Below are 19,164 nucleotides of genomic sequence, written 5' to 3'. Positions count from 1 at the left end.
TTTATATAAAATAATAATAAACAGATATATTTAAAAGTATAGTGCATTTAATAAAAAAAACTTTTTTAGTATAAGTACTTTATTATTAATAGTTAATTAAAATTTAAAAAAAATATTAGAATAACAAACTATATCTGTTATTTTCTTCAAATTATAAAAAATTAAAATATGTAGTATTAAAAAATTAATTATTATTAAAGACTAACTAATTATGAAAAAGAAAAACTGTAACTTTTTAAATATATCCGCTTTATTTTTAAATATAAATTTATTTGAATTATTCTATATATAAATAATTTACAATAATTTCTTTTTCATTATAACTTTTTTTAATTATAAATTCTTAATTGGTTTTAAAAATTTTTAACATAAATATTGTGTTTATAAATAAAAAAAAATATTAGTTAATTAATTAGTTATTTATAAGTAATAAAAAAAAATTTTTTTAGATAATTTTAAATGAAATATGCATATCTTTATTTATACATATATTTATAATGACTTAACATTTACCTTTTATTTGTAAAATAAATATATTCACAATATGTAAAAATTTTAAATTAATAATTAATGAGCTTTTCAAACAACAAAAATTTACTCTTAAAATAAAGATTCTAATACCATCTATCATAATATAATACTTATAGTTTAAATGATATAAATAACTATCCTTTTACTTGGTTTTTTTTTGTTCATTTTCTTATCTTTAAATAAACCATTTATGTATTTAATGATAAAACGTTTTAAAAAGAGGTTATAATAAGTACAATTGGTAAAAATTTTAAAAAAAAAATTGTCAAAAAATTTAACTAAAAATATTTGATATCCAACAATTTATTAATTTTTTTTATGTACCATTATACATTGTACTTTTAAAAATAATACTCTTTGCATAAATTATATTTATAATGATTACAATAAATTAGTAACTAAAAATACATAGACATAAAAGATAAAAATGATTTATCTTAAAAATTTCAAAATAAAGTTTATTAAAAAATATATAATGAAAATAGTACAAAAATAATGTTATGAATCTTTATTTAAAAAATATTTTAAAGTTGGTATTTTTAAAAAAAAAAATAGTTTTATTATGTTTCACGCCTCTTTTTTTAAAGTATTTATTATTATTTAATATTATCTTAAAAACAACTATATAAAATAATAGTACATTTGTAATATAAAATTATTAAGATGCTCAAAATATATATATATATGTATAATATTGTTGTCATTTTTTAAAACATAACATACCATTTTATTAATTTAAATCAAAATTTTTGTCATTCAGTATAACTTTAAACAAATGATACGATAAAGTACCATTAAATAAAAATTAATTTAATTAAAGATTTATTTAAATAATCATATCATTTTTATTGTTAAAAAATCATATACTTACAAGATAATTTTTTATCTATACTGATAACAAAACAAAAAATTTTAGGTGGGAAAAAAAAATTTATATTAAAACTATTATAAAAATAGGAAGAAAAAATTGTTTAATTTAAGTAAAAAATTTTTTGAAGAATGTTTTCAAAATAAATAATATATACATATATATAACATCAAACTCTATCTTAACAATTATCTTTCATTTCAAATCACGTTCCTCAAACATTACTTTCATATTTCATTTTACAATCTTTTATATTATGCAATTGAGACATATCATTTACGAAACATTTATGTATATCATGAATATATTCAAGCTTAAATTACAAAAACAACTGTGGTTAAGAACAAAAAATAAATAAATTGTTATTTTATGAGTACATTTAACTAAATAGATCCTTAATTCAATGTCTTCAATATTTTTTTTTTTGTTAATATTCTTATCCAATTTCATCTTATTCTTTTGAATTAACTTCAACATTTATGCTTCCCAAAAGTACTATCATATATAGACCACCCGTAATATTAAAATTTTTACAGTAAATTAATTTTATTTGATACTAAAAATATTATGTACTATATTATAAGTAAATTCTACAATCTTTAAAAATATTTTTAACATATTTTCTAATTTTTTTTTTATTTATATTATTAAAACAAAAATAATTTTTCTTTTTAAAAGAAATAATTTTCTTCTATAAATAAATCTTTTAAATAAATGTTATTTTAAAACTTTGTAATAAATAAATGATAGAGAAACGTGTCCTCAATGGAAATATAATTTACATTTCCCGCTTACCTTCTAAATTTTAACATTATAATGATTTATTTTACTTTAAATTTTTATATCATATGTATAAATATTTTAAACACTACCAAAAGATAATCATTTTTAATATGTATACTTTTTTTTTACTTTTTTTTTTACATTTTTCTACTCTTACTTTTTATAATATTATTTATATGTATAATAATAATATAATGATTTCTACATAAATATATTAATATGTATATGAAAAAAAAATTTAACATTTTTACAAAATGTATAGAATGATTTGTAAATATAATTCTGCTTTAATATTCAATGCTTACATTTTACATATGCATATACATATATATATATATATATGTTATATTCTTAAAATAAAGTAAAATATGATAATGAAATTCAAATATATTAAAAACAAAAGATTTCTAATACAATTATTCAATTATTATATGTTTCATGGTTGAATATATATATAATATCATGAACAAATATAACGTATAATTGTATCTTTTATAAAATATTTACTTTGTTCGAGAAAATATTTATTTTTATGTGAAGGAGGACTATTTAGTTGATATATTTTCTATCATATTAAATATTTTGTCTCTATCCTAACTTTGATTAAAGATATTATATGCTTTTTGTTTTTTTTTTTTTTTTTTAATTTTAATTATATACATAAAGTTTGTATGCTTAAAATTTTATGATTGTGTTTTTACAATCTATAGGATTGATCTAAAATGACACATTAATTCTTTATAAGTGTGTATATCTATATATAAGATAACTATATATTTAATATTATATTAATTAAATGCCAACATTATATAATAACTATCAATATGTATTTAGTTTCAAGAAACGTTTTATTCCTAGGTCAGCATATAGCTTGTTTTTATTTTGATTGTATTCACGCCTCTTTTATGACTTTATTATGCTAATTCATTTTGAATTGCATCATTCTTCATAAAAACATTTTACCTTCATAACTAAAAGATTATTATATTTTAGGCTGCTGCTCAGTTGTTATATTAGTCTTTCTTTTGTATTTTATTTATCTTTTATACATTTAATAAAATGAATACAAATTATATGTACCAAACATATGATGGATCACAGGTAATAATATATATATATATATATTAATTTTTTTAAAAATTATTATTAATATTTATTTTAGAATCAATATCAAAATAATATTGACCCTAGAAATCGTCCAAATTATGTTAATATTCCTAATAATAATAGAAATATTCAATATCAACAAACTGATATAAATAATCCATATAATTATGGTTTTATAACTAATCCACCACCTATTAATGGTTCTTTAATGATGAATCAATGTCCACCAAATTTACAACAAAATAATAAAGACAACGTAAATATGCAATTTACAATTAACAAAGGAGCGGCAAATGTACCAAGTCATTTATCATCACCATACCGTCGTCAGGACAATAAAAATAATTCGGGTTACACAAATAAAAATAAAAATTCATCATCCACTAAATCACCAATAAATGATAATTGGAATTTAGAATATAATATGTCACAAGGTGGGTGGAATTCACATATGAATGTTTCAATGGGCGGAATTAATCAATCTAATAATTGGGAAGATATTAATAGACTTCCACCTCAAAATTCTAATAATTACCGTAACAATAATAGAAATAATTTTCATGAAGTTAATATTCAATCAAATACTAATTCACAATATTCTCAACAACGTAATGATATAAGAAATATTAAATTTCCAACAATTAATCAACCTCCAAATAATCATAATATATCATCTTGTATCTCTAATAATGATATGAATTCGGGTCAATTTAATCCACAACTTAATCAATACGGTGTTCCAGTTTCTCGTTCTAATACTAATTTTTATAATAATTCACCGGTACCTATAAATACAGTTTCCAAACAAAATGTTGGATCAAAAGGTAATAAAAATTATGGTGGTAGAATAAATTATAATTATAATAATAATCAAAATACAAATCGCAATATTGTTCCACAAAATAGTGTACTTCCAGGAAAAGTTGGAATATTTAATGTATCAGAAGATTCTTATTGGAAGAATCCTAATGAAGAAAATTTAAAAAAACAAAGAGATAATGGTACATCAATTTGGGGTGATCCTGAAAAAAATAATTCTCTTCCAATAAGAAGATGGGGAATTCCAAGTATTCCTGATCTTATTGAAGGTAATAGTTCAATATGTGACACTAAAAATACTAATGTTGGTTCATGCAAGATAATTGTCGCTACTGGATGGGGAGATATTGAGAAAAAAGATGATTTAAAAAAAAATCCAAAAGAATTTAATAAAATGTCTGATGAAAGTAGTTTATATAATCGAGATGAAAATCATTGGTCACCAGGTAGCGGAAAAGGAAATACTTTTGAAACATTTAGTAATAATCGTATGTTTTTGTATAAAATTATTATTAATCATATTTACATTTTTTTTTAGAAGATCATGATTGGAATTTAACAGGAAATACTAATATATATCCTGATATTATTAGAGGATTCCAAGGAAATAATGTTTCAACTCCTTCAGATGAATATTCTTTAAATTCCTCTTCACAGGAATTACTTAAAATAGCAGTTTCTAAAAATCTGATTAATAAAAATCTTATTAATAAGTTTTATGATCCACAATCAACGGTGTTTATGAATAATCTTCTTTCATTAGTTTCTCAAGCAGTAATGTTAGATGATAAGTTAGGAAGTACAAGAAGGCATGATATGGATCCAAATGATTTTGAACAAAAACAAAGGTACAATTCAATGATTGTAGAGATTGCTAAAGTTAAAAATGAAATAGAAACATTGTCAGAAAATGTAACCAATAGAGCATTTGGTAATAATATATCAGCTAATAGTAATCTTCCATCAAATTATCTAATTGCAAATGTCCATAAAGACATTAATTTTGCTGCCTTCACAGATGAATATCTTTTTGAAAATATCTCCTCAACAACAAATTTTCATTTTGATAGTGCCACTGCTGCTGTTAGTCGTTCATTGGCCAATCTTGATATATCTGGAAATGGTGAAACTCCTGATCATATTTTACATAATGATGTTTGGAAGTAAAATTTAGAAAAAAAATCTCTTTTTATATTTGTTTACAGAAAAATTTCATATAATCAAATATATATTTTCACCTTTCAAATTATGGGTTTATATGTGAATCTAAAAATATACAAAAAAACAAAATAGTTGAATCCTATTAATATGATTGAATTTTAGAGAACAAAAAATGTATTCCAAAATATTTTCGCAACTTTTATCTTCGAAAATTAAAACATCATTTTATTATTTCATTGTATTTTTTTAATTAACTTACAATTTTTGTTTTAATATCACATATCCATCCATCTTAATTTATATAATTATAAAAAAAAATTTTTTTTTGTTTTAATAAATTTGACATTTATATGTTTATTCCATCAATTAATATATTAATAAAATGTACCAACAATTTTATAACATAGATAACGTGTTTTAATATGTTAGAGAAGATTGTAATTACCATAAAATATCTCTTTTTTCTACTTCTAAAACTATATTTTATGGAAAGGTGTTGTCTTCTACTGTATCAACTAGTGCATAAAATCATATATTTTAAATTATTTTTTTATTTTTTTTACTCAAATCTAATTAAAATAAAAAAATTTTTAACTTAAATAATTGTATTCTTTATTTATTATTATAAATTTCAAATTAATTTTAATAATATTAATTTTATCATATTTAATGATATAATTATTATAATAAAAAATATATTTTTTGCTTTAGTTAATTAAAAAGTGTATTATACATTTTCCAGACATTTAAATTTTGTCTTACTAACCAAATTTTTAATTTATAATAAGAAGATGATAAAAGAAAAATAAGAAAAATGAATATTTTTACCGCTCATAAGAAATAAAAATGGCATCCAAATATCATTTACATCAATTTTAACCTTTTTTTATACCTTCATTTAATTTTATATACACAAGTATTAAAAATATTTGATTAACAGAGAGAAACAGTAAAAATTTTTATTATATATATTAATTATTAACTTTTAGTATTAAAAATTGTAAGTAATATTTTTTTAAATCAAAAATCATTTTTTAATTATCATTTTTTACGTTATTTAATTATTACATTACGTCATCAATCAAGTATAGATGTGTTTAAGTAAAATCTAGAATAAATTTTTGTAAATATTGTATATAGAGTTTTTCAAAGGATAATTTTAAAAAAATATTAATTGTTGTTTCTTAATTTTGAACTAATTTAAAATATATATTTATAAATTGCAAAAAAAAATCGTATTAAAATTTTCTAGATTTATGAGACTTCTATTGTATATTTAAAATAATTTTTTTTAATACTTTTTTAATTAATAGAATAATGTAAAAAATTGCTTAAAATTAAAATATTCACTATGATATGAATATCTTCTTATTTTAAACATTCATTTTTTCAATCATTAAACTTTATGTTTTAAAATTTCTTAGTATTTCAAAGTTGAAAATATTAATAGTATAAATATTTTGCCAAAATTTTTTTTTTACTGGAAAGATTATGAAATATAAGATTTTATATATTTTTTAAAAAAATTTAAATAAAAAAACTTTTAATTTTTATATTCTAATATACTTATCATAAACATTCTACTTAATAAAAAAAATTCTTAATTTAAGTTAAGATTATTAAAAATATTTTTACAAATGACGTCTAATGAAGAAGTGATTGAAGTGGCATGTTGTACAATAAAACCATTGTCATTGGAACCAATAACTAGTTAGTTTTTTTTTCGTTTAAAATCATATATCATTTAAATATAAATTATTTTTAGATGGATGTATGAAAACAGTCATTTTTGAAATGTTAAATTTTCACGATACGGATAAAGAAAGAGATGATTTTGAAAGTACTGTATTTTATATATCATTAAATGAAAAATATTATATAAATAATATACTAAAAAATAATAAACAAAAATATTTGTTATATTTTAATTCAACAAAGCATACTGCTCAAAACATATTTTTGAATGATTTCAATGACTTTACAATGTTTAATAGTAATTGTGAAATATTTCCTAATGATTTTTTTTATCGAACAATGATATCACCACAAGTATTTTTAAATCATTGGCCATATAGATGGAATTTTATTATTAAAAATTATTGCAATATTAATAATAATATAACAAAAAATTTTCATTTTATTACCTCAATGACTGAAGGATTTAGTAACACTTCATACTCAGTACTTTGTCAAATACTTTACAAAGGAGAATTAATAAATCAAAATAAAAAAGTGATTAGAGTTTGGGATGGCACATCATATAATCTACCTAAAAAACAAATAATATCAAAAACTTTTTTTAAAAATTTTATGAAAAAATTTGATTTAATTATTAATAGTAAAATTATTAATATTGATTTTACTGAAACAAAGCCAATTTCAACTGAAACATCTACTTTACCAATTGATATAATTATTGATCTTGGAGATCATTATACAGATGAATTATTTGATAATATAGAAATTGGTGATTTTCTTTTTATTAATAATGTTAAGAAAACTTTTAAATATAATAGTAATGTTTTTGAAATTTCAATTGAAGAGACAAATTCTCCAACTTTTTACAGTATCTACAAATCACGTACTCATCCATCATTAACAAAAGAATTTAATGCTCTTTTATTGTGTTCACAAAATTATAATTTATATATTGATGGAAACAATATTACTTATCCAATATCGAATATAGGAAATAATACAAACAATAATTAAATAAATAAAAATAATTATTTACATAAAATTAAGATTGATATTATTTATTTAATTCAAAAAATTAAATAAGAAAAAATATTTTTATCTTTAACACCTAATAGTAAATATAAATTTATTTAACATTAAATTACTTTAAAATATTTTAAAATATTTACAATCTTTGATTTTTGATTTTACTTATTTTAAACAATCATTATTTTTACTTATAATAACAAGAAAATTTTAAACCATTAACAAAGATTTTTTAATATTTTTTATTTTATTATTGAAAATTTTATATAACAGTAGAAGAAATAAATTAATAAATAAAAATACATTACAATGAAAAAAGAAAGCAAAAAAACAACATATTACACAAATAAATATTCTTAGAAATTATATATACTACGAAAACATTTATATTTATATATATTTCTATTACTATACGATACTATATAAATAAATCTATACTTTTAAATAATTTTTTTTTATATAAATAAATAATAAAATCAACTTGATGTTTATTATTTTTAAATAATTTTTTATTTGATAAAAATTCTTTTTAGTATATTAATTTTTTTTAACATGCACTATACATTTTAAATAAGTAATGAGATTTAATTATTTTAAATACAAAATTTGATATAAGTTTAACACAATAAAAAAAAAGATAAACAAATATATTTAATGAACGTAAAATATATAAGTAATTTTTTTTCTTCTACATTTAAATAATTAAAAAATGTTTTATAATAGTGTACTTTTATATTTAATGATAATGAATTAATATATTAAATAATAAATATATTAAAATTGACATTTTTTATTAAAATTAATAAGTCATTTATTTTTAAATAAATTAAAAAAATTTTTTAATGTATATTTATTATATAAAATATAATTATATATAAAGTACATAAATGACTATGAAAAAAAAAAATTTTACTATTAGTTGTATTAGAATAACAAATTGGTATTTTGTTGCATATTAAAAATTGTACTTGAAAAAATGACAAGATTATTGAGAACAATTAATTGTAAATAAGTATATATATATATATAAATGATTTTTTTTTTCTAAAGATATGCAGGTTGTTCTGGTCTTAAGGCAACTAATCGCCTTATATATTCATTATCTCTAAAGAAGTCTGACTGAAAACTGTTATGGCGTATTGTATTCATTTGCGATGTTGTTTCATCAATAAATCTCATCTTCATTAATAAATCATGAGGTTCAAATGGTCTATCTCTTAATTCATTATCCAAAAAATCTCGAACGTCGCTCCATGTAACTTTTCCTCCTTTCTTTTTCCTCATTGCTCCAAGTAATGCTACTATTTCTCTTAATTCTTCACTCATGCCTAAAAATCTTTTAGCTCTTCCAAAGTAATGAATTCTTGTAAAGTATGCTTTGAGGTGAGTTGATGCTAAATCTACACACATTGTAACAACTGAAAGACCCACAATTACGAAGGCTACAATCAATGACAAAAAGAGGTAGTCTTTTACAACAATATCACCTAATCCTACAGTAACAATTAAATTAAAACCAAAATGAAAAGCATGAATAAAAGACCATGTTCTTTCCCAATTTATAAACATTGCAGATCCCATAGAACAATACAAGCATATACATCCAACATAAGCACCTATTGGAAACCATAACTTTTCTTCAGCACCATCAATTCCTAACATCTCTAATGTATCTAAATTACCACCACCCTCTTGTAGTGATTTTCTTCTAATATACCTCTTGCGACAAAATATTTTTTGAAAGTAATGCTAAGAAAAAAAAAAATATAAATAATTTTTAGAAAAAAATATACCTTGATTTGCCTTGTCATTCGATTCCAATTATTGACAAATTTAAGTAAAGTTTCAGAAAGAAATTTACCAATATCTGCTGCTGTTATAAACATTAATGGTATTCCAACTAAAGCAAATACTACAGCAAAAACTTTCCCAACATCAGTATCAACAGAAACTTCACCATACCCACATGTTGTTAAAACAGTTAAAACATAAAGAAGAGCTGTTGGAAATGTCCATTTATTATGCATATTATCAAGATTATCAGGTTGTAATAATTCTTTTCTAATTGGTCTTCTATCATCAACTAACTCTGAAACTGAAACCATATACTCACTAAAAAAATAAATTATAGTAGTATAATTAAATAATAAAAAAAAATTACCGAAATTGTGCTGACCATTCTTCATGATCAATACTTCTAACACCATTTTGTATATCATTTAATGTTAACCAACTATGTGATGTAAAATTTGTCATTAAATTAGTTAACCTAACAAGTTTTCTCGATCTTGCCATCAATTCTGTCCTCGTCTCCAATAACATTAAAATCCATGCTCCAAAACATAAATATCCTACTAACACCGATACTAATATTACATGTGGTATTAATATTTTGATATACTGAAACATGACATAACAATTAATAATATAAAATTCATGTTTCTTATTATAACAAAATATATGCTATTCTTTCTTTTTTTTTAACAATATTACCCACTTAATAATTTTATTTATATATAATCTTTTTATAATAAAAAATATTTTAAACATCCTTGGAGGGAAAATGGTATAAAAATAATATTTTATATATAAATTTGTATCCACTTATTCATTATCAAATACTATATAGTATATATATATATATATATAGATTCTCTTTTTAAAATAAAAAAGAGATTAATTGAACAAAAAAAAAAAATAAAAGAAAAGAGTGGAAGACGCTTATGTTCTTAAAACTAAATAATTGCTACTATAAATTTGTAAAGATTTTTCCTCAAAAATTATAAAATCCACTCTATTTTAAAATATATTCAAATATTTTAAAGTTATTTAAATACAATATGTTAAAGGATAAAAATAGACTTTTACCGTTACAATTATGTAACAACCATCACATTTATATAAATGAGTGAATAAATCTCATGAGATATGGACAGTTTCTAGAAAAAAGGTTGTATTGTATAAAAATGATTTATTTGATAGATATAATGTTTAACATACTTCAAAAATAATATTTTATGTTTAAAAAAAATCCCCATCTAATAGATTATATAAATTTTCTAAATACTAAATATGATAATATAATAGTTTAAAACAATAATTACTTATTATTATAATTTTCTTAAAATATTTTTAAAAGAAGTTTCTTTTTGACAATAAAGATTCTTTACTTATGAATTTAAAATTATAATTTTTAAAATATAATAATAATACAAAGGACATAATATAAAAGAAAATTTTTTGGAAATTATCATAAAATATGATTACTAATTCTTCTATCTAATTTAATATTTTTAAACTATTATTTAAATAATATTTTTACCATTGTTATAATGAAAAGATAGTGAAAAATAATTTAGAAAGTAATAATTTTCAAATTATAAAAATAAATATTATTATATATAGAAATAAATATAATTATAATTGATAAAAAAATTAATAATAACTTACTTTAACTGTTTGTTGTGGACATGTTAATGGTTCTTTTCCTTCACCATCATCTTTTAAGGTATCTGTAATTATTGTTGCACCATCATCATCAATTAAACCTGCTTGTGAAGTTAATGGAATTCCATCCCATCTACCACCAAGATGATCTAAAAATAATTTTTTAAATAATTAAAAAATATTTAAATAAAATAAATTTTTTTTTATATTAATATTTTATAATGATAAATAAAAGTTTTCTTTTTCTTATTTTTAAAAATATAAATGTATTCCTAAATGATATTCAAAATACCTATAACAATTCTTCCATCCTCTTGAATTGATATAGTTGGTCTTCTTAAATATAATGATTTCCCAACTTTACTTAATCTTCTATGTTCATGTTCCCTAGAAATAATAGATTCACTTGGTGATAATACAACATTATCACTATTATTATGAACTATTTGAAAATATGAGGTAGGATGTGTTATTGTACCATGACGTCTAATAGTAGTAGTAACATTATTATTTATTGTATTATTATTATTTAGTCCTCCTGTCTCAGTTTGAACATCCTGTGAATAAGAAGTAGTCCTTTGATTTGTTGAAGAGTCTAATGCAAATGGTAATACTGCTACAGAAGCAGCTATTAATGGTGCATTTTCTACACCTCGATCACGACGAACTTGTGTTGAAGTTTCATCAACTATATTAACAGCCGGATCATCAACATTCCAACGTCTTGGAATTGAAACTCTTTCAGGTGGATGAGTAATAATTGTTGTTGGGCTCCTAATACTATGCTCAACAGTTTCTCTAGCTATTTGTGGGATATCCCGTAATTGTGAAGGAAATATTGTAGGTCTTCTAACAATAGTAGTCTTGGGATGTGGTGAATAAAAAAACATGATTATAAAAATATATATATATACATATATATATATATATATGAAAAAAAAATTAAAATGTTAGTAAATTAAAAATTAAATTTAATTTAATAGAAAAATTTCACCAAATTTTTTAAAACAATTGAGCATCTCTTTTGTAATGAATAATGATTATTTTTAAAGCCTATTAAATGGCACATGAGTAAGTTATTGAAATAATATTAAATAATAAAAAACAATATGAATAACACTTGTTATATATAAGAAATTAGTTGACCAAAAGTGTTTAGAATCTATACAAAAAAAAATGTATATATATATTGTTAAGAAACAATAAATTATATTGCTCCTCCTTTTTTTATTATTGAAAATTTTTGTAAATATGAACGGGGATTTTATATTATTTATAATATAGTTTATGACAAAAAGTTCACTAAATATTTCTTTTGTTTGTAACTAAATAATAAAAAAAAAAATTTTTTTAGATGTAAAAGAATACAGGATATGTATTATTGAAACTAATATTTTCATATATATATGGATATAATATATATATATGTATAAGTGTTAAAATTGAAAATGATGCAATTGTATCTTTTACTTTATAAGTTAGACGTTTTATCTCTTTTAACGCTACCATTTATTTTATATGGTGTTTAAGTTTTTCAAAAATGACAAAAAGGCTAAACTAAAAATTGTAGTTGTTTTATCATATCAAAGATATAACAATAATTTTAAAATATCTTCTTATTTATAGAATATATTGTGTTATGTAACATTAAATAACCAATTCAAAAATATGAAAATATAATAAATATATATATATATATTTATATATTTCCACAGTCATTTTGCCAACCAGATTTTAAAAGACTTCATAAGATTTTTGTTAAAAAATGTCACATTATTTAGTAACATCAAAACATTAAGTTGAAATATAAGTTAAGAAATATTATGTTAGTTGTTTAATAAATGTTAAATATTTGTTAAAAATTCTCTCGTCATTCTTATTCTAAATATTGTTTTGAACTTAATTTAAACTTTTAAAAATTTCTTTTAAATATTATTTATCTTTTTTTTATTATTTAATAATAAATTATTTAATATATTCCTAAGAGAATTATAATTAGTTATAATATAACATTTTAATGATTGATTATCAAATATCTACTTAATATGAATAAAGTCAATAAATTATTTTGATTGATAAACATATAAAAGTCCAAAATATAAAATAGTTATAGCATTTTAATTATAATAAATAAAAATTAATAAATTTTTAGTTATAATTTTCAATAAAATGATAAAATATTTTTTTATTGAAAATTTATAAATAATCAAACAAAAAAGATATGTATAAAATAAAAATATATAATTTTTACCTGGTTGAGTATGTTGAAATGAAACTTTAGAAGAATCTATTCCAGCAGTACTTCTAATAAAACCTGCTGTTTTAAATAATGCAACAGCAGGACTATAGTCTTCACCTCGTATAGATTGTGTAAAAATCATATCATCAATCTCAGGTACTTTTTGTTGTATTCTAAAAGAAGAATGATTTCTAGAAAATTTTCTTCTCCCACGTATAGTTTCACCAAAAATTTCAGGATTAGATATTCTTTTATAATTATGTACAAAATGTTTAGAATAATTACTACTACAACCAATATTTGATGAGTCAAATGGTAAAATTATATTACTATTGATAGAATTACCAAATACAGTATTAAAATTTATTGAGTTAGAATTATTAGTTAATGCTGCAAGTTGTTCTCTTTGCTGTTGTCTATAGAATCGGTAAAACATTGCGGAAGATCAAATTATGTATTACTTGAATAATAATAACCCAAATGAAACATAAAAAATGGTTTTTGTATTGCGCTAAAGCTTTTTAAGTACTTTAAAATAAAGGTCACCACTAAATAATATATTTTTTTGGTGAATAAATAATAAAGAAAATTTGTAATATTTATTGTGTATGATATAACAACAACTGATGCATATATTAAGTTGAATTTTTATATCAATGATATCTTATTTTGATGAGAAGATTTTAATGTTGTATGGGAAGCAATTATAGAATATATTTAGAAAATTTAACTTAAAACTTAACAAAAAAATCTAGGAATTAGCGTGTCAATACATTGTATAGGAAATAATAAAGTTAAAGTAGAATTTTGGGTTTCTTTATACTAATTTTAATACTATTCAAAAATCAGGAAGCCTTTTACAATACCATATCAAGAGATATTATTTTAAAGATATAGAAACGTTCTGTTATATATGGGAGAAGAAAATAACATATAAATATATATTTATGCATATAAATATATTTAGTAAATATAATAAAAATTACATATTATTTTAAGAAAAGAAGTTGATATGTTCCACCAAAATATTTTTAAAATTAGTTTGGTGTACCATATATTGTCATTAGTAAGTCCAAAAATTTGTTATTTAAAATTAAATAAATATTGGATGTGTTTCTTAGAAATAGATAACAAAAAAAAAATAAACATTACTTAATATTCTTTCTTTTTTTTTTAAATATTTATATAAACTTTTTTTTAAACTACAAACAATTGTTATTATTTTATCTCACCTTTTTGTGAAAATTTTGAAAAGTCTCGTGTTGATGACTGAGTAATTTTTCTAGATACTGTACCAGAAACAGTATGAATGCCAAAACAAGCATCATCATATGGAGTACTACCACATTTTTCCCAAATATTCCTAATAAAATTATCAGATTTTACATATAACATTCTATCTAAATAGAAAATAATGATAATATATAGGAATACCTTAATATTAGTAAAAAATATTATCAAAACCTATTTCTTTTTATAAATATTATATTTCTTTTTTCTTAATATCTATATTATTATAATGATAATAATGAAAAAAAAAATTTATTGTTATAATATTAAAAACCTTATAAAAATATTTTTTCACAACCATGTAACATGTGTTAGACTTGTTACTTAAAATAATTTATAAAATGATAGAAATTAAAATTATGTTTAACGGTCCTCTTAAAAGAGTATGATGGTTTTTATTGTAAAAATGAATAATAATGTAATTGCTCAGCATGACTAGGAGAAACGTTTAATATATCATGAGCTTTAAAATAAAATTATAAATAGTTTATTTTAAGGTAAAATTATATTAACTTTATCCATTTTATAGTACTTTTATAATAAAGTACAATACATATCATTATTATTTATCATTTATAATTAATATATATGTATATATATTTAAAATAATAATTATAAAAATTAATTGATAACTTGTTTTGTCATAATATCAAATATAGATTAATATAAAAAAAAAAAAATGCAAAAAAATGAATATATATATCAATATGGTTGAGAGAATAATTTATATCTGTTTGGGTTGTATCTTAGAATTAATAACCCATCTACATGCATTCTTAATTGCTATGTTTTTCAATTTTTTTAATTTGATCTAAGTAAATTTTATTGATAATTAATTTGATATATAACATTTTTATAACATACTACATTTTATGTTAAATTAACAAAAAAAAAATACTTAAATAAGAATTTTTTTTTTTTTAATATAAAGCTTTTAACTATAGAAAAAAAAAATATATATATATATAATAATAATACTTATTATATATGTAAAGAATTTCTTTTTTCTTAAATGGTAATTAAGATTAATGGTGACATTAAAAGAAGGTTATAAAAATTTTCAATGTCCTAGGAGATAACAAAACCATGGTACACATAAACATTAATTAAATTTTATAAAAAAAAAATTTAAAAAAATAAATATTATTAAATTTTGTAAACTCACAATTATCCTGAAGAATTGCTGCAAATCGAGGATCTTTTAAATAATGATAAGGTAAATTGGCACACCTATATAAGGCTAATGAAAGTGCCTGTTGATTTTCATGATTCATTAATGTTTGACAATGTGGTGAAAAATTAGAATAATGTTCATGTCGTCGGTATTGTTGTTGTGTTTTCGTCATTACACACCAATTCTGTAATAACACTATTTTTACCAATTCCATGAATATTCATGATTTTAAAGTAAATAATATCAAGTTAAATGTAAGAGTACGTAAAAGTCAAAAATATCATTATTCAAGTTAAAAAAAAAATCTAGATGAGTAAAAAATAAAACAATTAATAATCTATAGAAATAAAAAGACTATTCTTGTTTTTTTTATATAATTTACTCATATATCCCAAAAGAGAAATAGATTTAAAAATTTGTAAATATACAAATATTTTTTAAATATTTACATATTAATATTTTTTGTTTAAAGTTAATAAATTATTTATTTTATAATACTTTTTAAAAATCTATTTTTATATTGAGTTTTATCTTATATCTATTTACTATGAAATACTAAAAAAAAAAAATTGTTTATAATTTATGTACTATATATTGATAAAAATATTATAATAATTTCATTTTCAATAATATAGTGAACATCTAAAAATATATGTATAAATAAAATATGTATACAAATATAATGTATATATAATTATAATATTTATATGTGTGTATATATAAAAATATATATGCCGTTGGTGGTGATTGATGGAGGACAAAATTAAAAAAAATCATTAAACTGCTACATGCATATTATTATAGCTCTAAAACGTAATGAAGCATTAACTTGTAATCTTATTTTATTTATATATTGAAAATGCGTAGTGAAGGAAATGGATAAGAAAATTGATAAAAGAAACTCTAAAATGATAATCATAAAACCGTAATTTTACGCTTTTAAAGTTATAACAAAAGTTAACAATTAATTAAAGTATGTGGGGTTAAAGTAATATAAAAATATATAATTTAAAAGTTAAATGAATTTAATGAAAAAAAAAAGATAAATTGTTAAAACAAAAGATATAAAAGTTTTTATATTTATATAATCAAAGAAAAATATTGTTAGAAGAAGAAATATTAACCAATATTTTCCATTTTATGAATTTTGATAAAATAATTTTAAATTAAAAACTTACTTTTGAATGTCACACTACTTTTGTGGATTGAAGCAATTGTTGAATGTTTATGAGTAGATGGAATAACTGAATATTTATGAATTGGTCCATTTACAGAATATTTTTTAATATATTCTTTTCCTTGATACATTAAATTTTCATTACCACTATTATCACCATAAAATATTGAAGGCGATCTACCATCACTAATTCGTAATTGAGATCCTGCTGTACTATATTTTCTTGGATTCTCTAATAATACATTACAAGGTAAAGATATGGATACATTATGTTTACAATGTTCAGTCATTAAATGAGCTGATACTGATTGTAACATTATTATTTTTTTTTTTTAATTTTCACAAATAAATATATTTTTGGATTTAATTTTTTTTTAAATATTAAATTATTTAATATTTTTTTTTGTTGTTGAATTTAATGAATATTTATAAATATTTAATATTATAAATATTAAATTAAAATAAATACAATAGGTTTTCTATTAAATATTACTCCAATTTTAGTATAAATTTTAATATAAAATAAGCCTATTTAACGAGATGTATATATTTACGAATAAATATTTTATAAATTTTTATCAAATATAATATTTTGAAAACAAAAGCAATTAAAATTATTACTTTTATTATTTTTTGAAAATACAAATATATATATCAAAGTTATTTTTTTTCTTTATATAACAAAACTTAGTTAGATTTTGTAAAAGTATCCTCTTGAAAGTTATCAAATATGGATATATAGTTTTAAACTACTTTTAGTTTTCTTTAAGTTATTTTAACTTTGTTAGTGAAAACTATAGCATATTTAAGAATGTAAAAATTTTTAAAATTTATGCATCATAGTTATTAGTTATTTGTAGCTTCTATTATTCAAATTTTGTATCTTATCATATTATAATGATAAAGAATTTAGTTATTTAATGGGATATTTTTATTTTATTATTCAGTTAATAATATGATAATAGTTAAAAAAAAATATTATTGTAGAGTGTTTTGGGAAAACTTACTTTGAATAAATGTTCTTCTAAAGCTTGATCTTAATTTTCCTTCACTATCAACCGTTACAATATTATCAAAATAGAATGAATTTTTAAATGTAGAACGATATCCAGCAAAACTACGTTGCATAGACATATTTGATATTATAAAGTTTCCCTATATTTATTTTTTCCTTATTTAACAATAATATATCAAAAAGAGAAAAGAAAAATATTGTTAAAAATTAAGAATGAAAAAGATTATGATAGAATGATAGCTAAAATTTGTTTATACAAATGACTTGAACTTGGACTAATAACTTTTTAAACAAATATGTAAACAAAATTATGCCAATGTATCTTTTCTAAATTTTGATTTTTATATAAGACACATTTGTTTTTACCCCCTTATTTCCATAATGTAAGCATAAGAATAATATATATATATATTAATATTAAATACATTTTTTTAGAAGTTTTTATTAATAAACTATAATTCTTTTCTTTCTTTAAATTGTTATTTTGTCTATAATTTAACTTTTTTAAATATAAATATTATTATTTTTATGATTAAAAGTATCATAAACAAAATTATAAACTTTTTCCAATCTAGAAAAATACACAAAAAAAAAATTTTTTTTTTTTATTTTTTTTTTTTTTAAAAAGTATATATAATGTTTAAATATTTTAACATTATATAAAAAAAAATCTATTAAAAAAAAAGGAAAATGTTTTGAAATAATTGACAATAAAATGAATTTTCACTTTTAAAATAATTTAATTTTTTTAGTTTAAAAAAAATTATTGGAATTAAATTATAATTATTTCAACATATTATTTCCATTCTTTTACACTATCAAAAACATA

The 19,164-nt window shown here is 19.4% G+C and overlaps 5 protein-coding genes across 5 annotated transcripts; 2 read left to right on the top strand and 3 right to left on the bottom strand.

The window, feature by feature from the left end:
• Positions 1–3,241: 3,241 nt before the first annotated feature.
• Positions 3,242–5,275, top strand: SRAE_X000088200 (Hypothetical protein; the record flags this gene model as incomplete). Its single annotated transcript, XM_024645280.1, has 3 exons — positions 3,242–3,283; positions 3,345–4,596; positions 4,647–5,275. 3 exons carry the CDS (start codon positions 3,242–3,244, stop codon positions 5,273–5,275), a joined length of 1,923 nt encoding a protein of 640 aa, XP_024510754.1.
• A 1,631-nt stretch (positions 5,276–6,906) lies between these two features.
• Positions 6,907–7,981, top strand: SRAE_X000088100 (Hypothetical protein; the record flags this gene model as incomplete). Its single annotated transcript, XM_024645279.1, has 2 exons — positions 6,907–6,979; positions 7,035–7,981. The coding sequence occupies 2 exons, from the start codon at positions 6,907–6,909 to the stop codon at positions 7,979–7,981; spliced, it is 1,020 nt and encodes a 339-aa protein (XP_024510753.1).
• A 1,056-nt stretch (positions 7,982–9,037) lies between these two features.
• On the bottom strand, positions 9,038–12,330 carry SRAE_X000088000 (Potassium channel subfamily K member 18; the record flags this gene model as incomplete). Its single annotated transcript, XM_024645278.1, has 5 exons — positions 9,038–9,742; positions 9,787–10,105; positions 10,155–10,393; positions 11,444–11,589; positions 11,733–12,330. The coding sequence occupies 5 exons, from the start codon at positions 12,328–12,330 to the stop codon at positions 9,038–9,040; spliced, it is 2,007 nt and encodes a 668-aa protein (XP_024510752.1).
• Positions 12,331–13,409: 1,079 nt separating this feature from the next.
• Positions 13,410–14,115, bottom strand: SRAE_X000087900 (Hypothetical protein; the record flags this gene model as incomplete). Its single annotated transcript, XM_024645277.1, has 2 exons — positions 13,410–13,420; positions 13,692–14,115. 2 exons carry the CDS (start codon positions 14,113–14,115, stop codon positions 13,410–13,412), a joined length of 435 nt encoding a protein of 144 aa, XP_024510751.1.
• A 782-nt stretch (positions 14,116–14,897) lies between these two features.
• On the bottom strand, positions 14,898–18,454 carry SRAE_X000087800 (Hypothetical protein; the record flags this gene model as incomplete). The annotated part of the gene is made up of 3 exons (XM_024645276.1): positions 14,898–15,079; positions 17,322–17,552; positions 18,328–18,454. 3 exons carry the CDS (start codon positions 18,452–18,454, stop codon positions 14,898–14,900), a joined length of 540 nt encoding a protein of 179 aa, XP_024510750.1.
• Between the last annotated feature and the right edge of the window lie 710 nt (positions 18,455–19,164).

The sequence above is a fragment of the Strongyloides ratti genome (genome assembly GCF_001040885.1).
Source record: "Strongyloides ratti genome assembly S_ratti_ED321, chromosome : X".
In the NCBI taxonomy this organism is placed as follows: domain Eukaryota; kingdom Metazoa; phylum Nematoda; class Chromadorea; order Rhabditida; family Strongyloididae; genus Strongyloides; species Strongyloides ratti.
The sequence above is the reverse complement of the archived record's forward strand: the minus strand, read 5'-3'. Positions and strand labels throughout refer to the sequence as shown.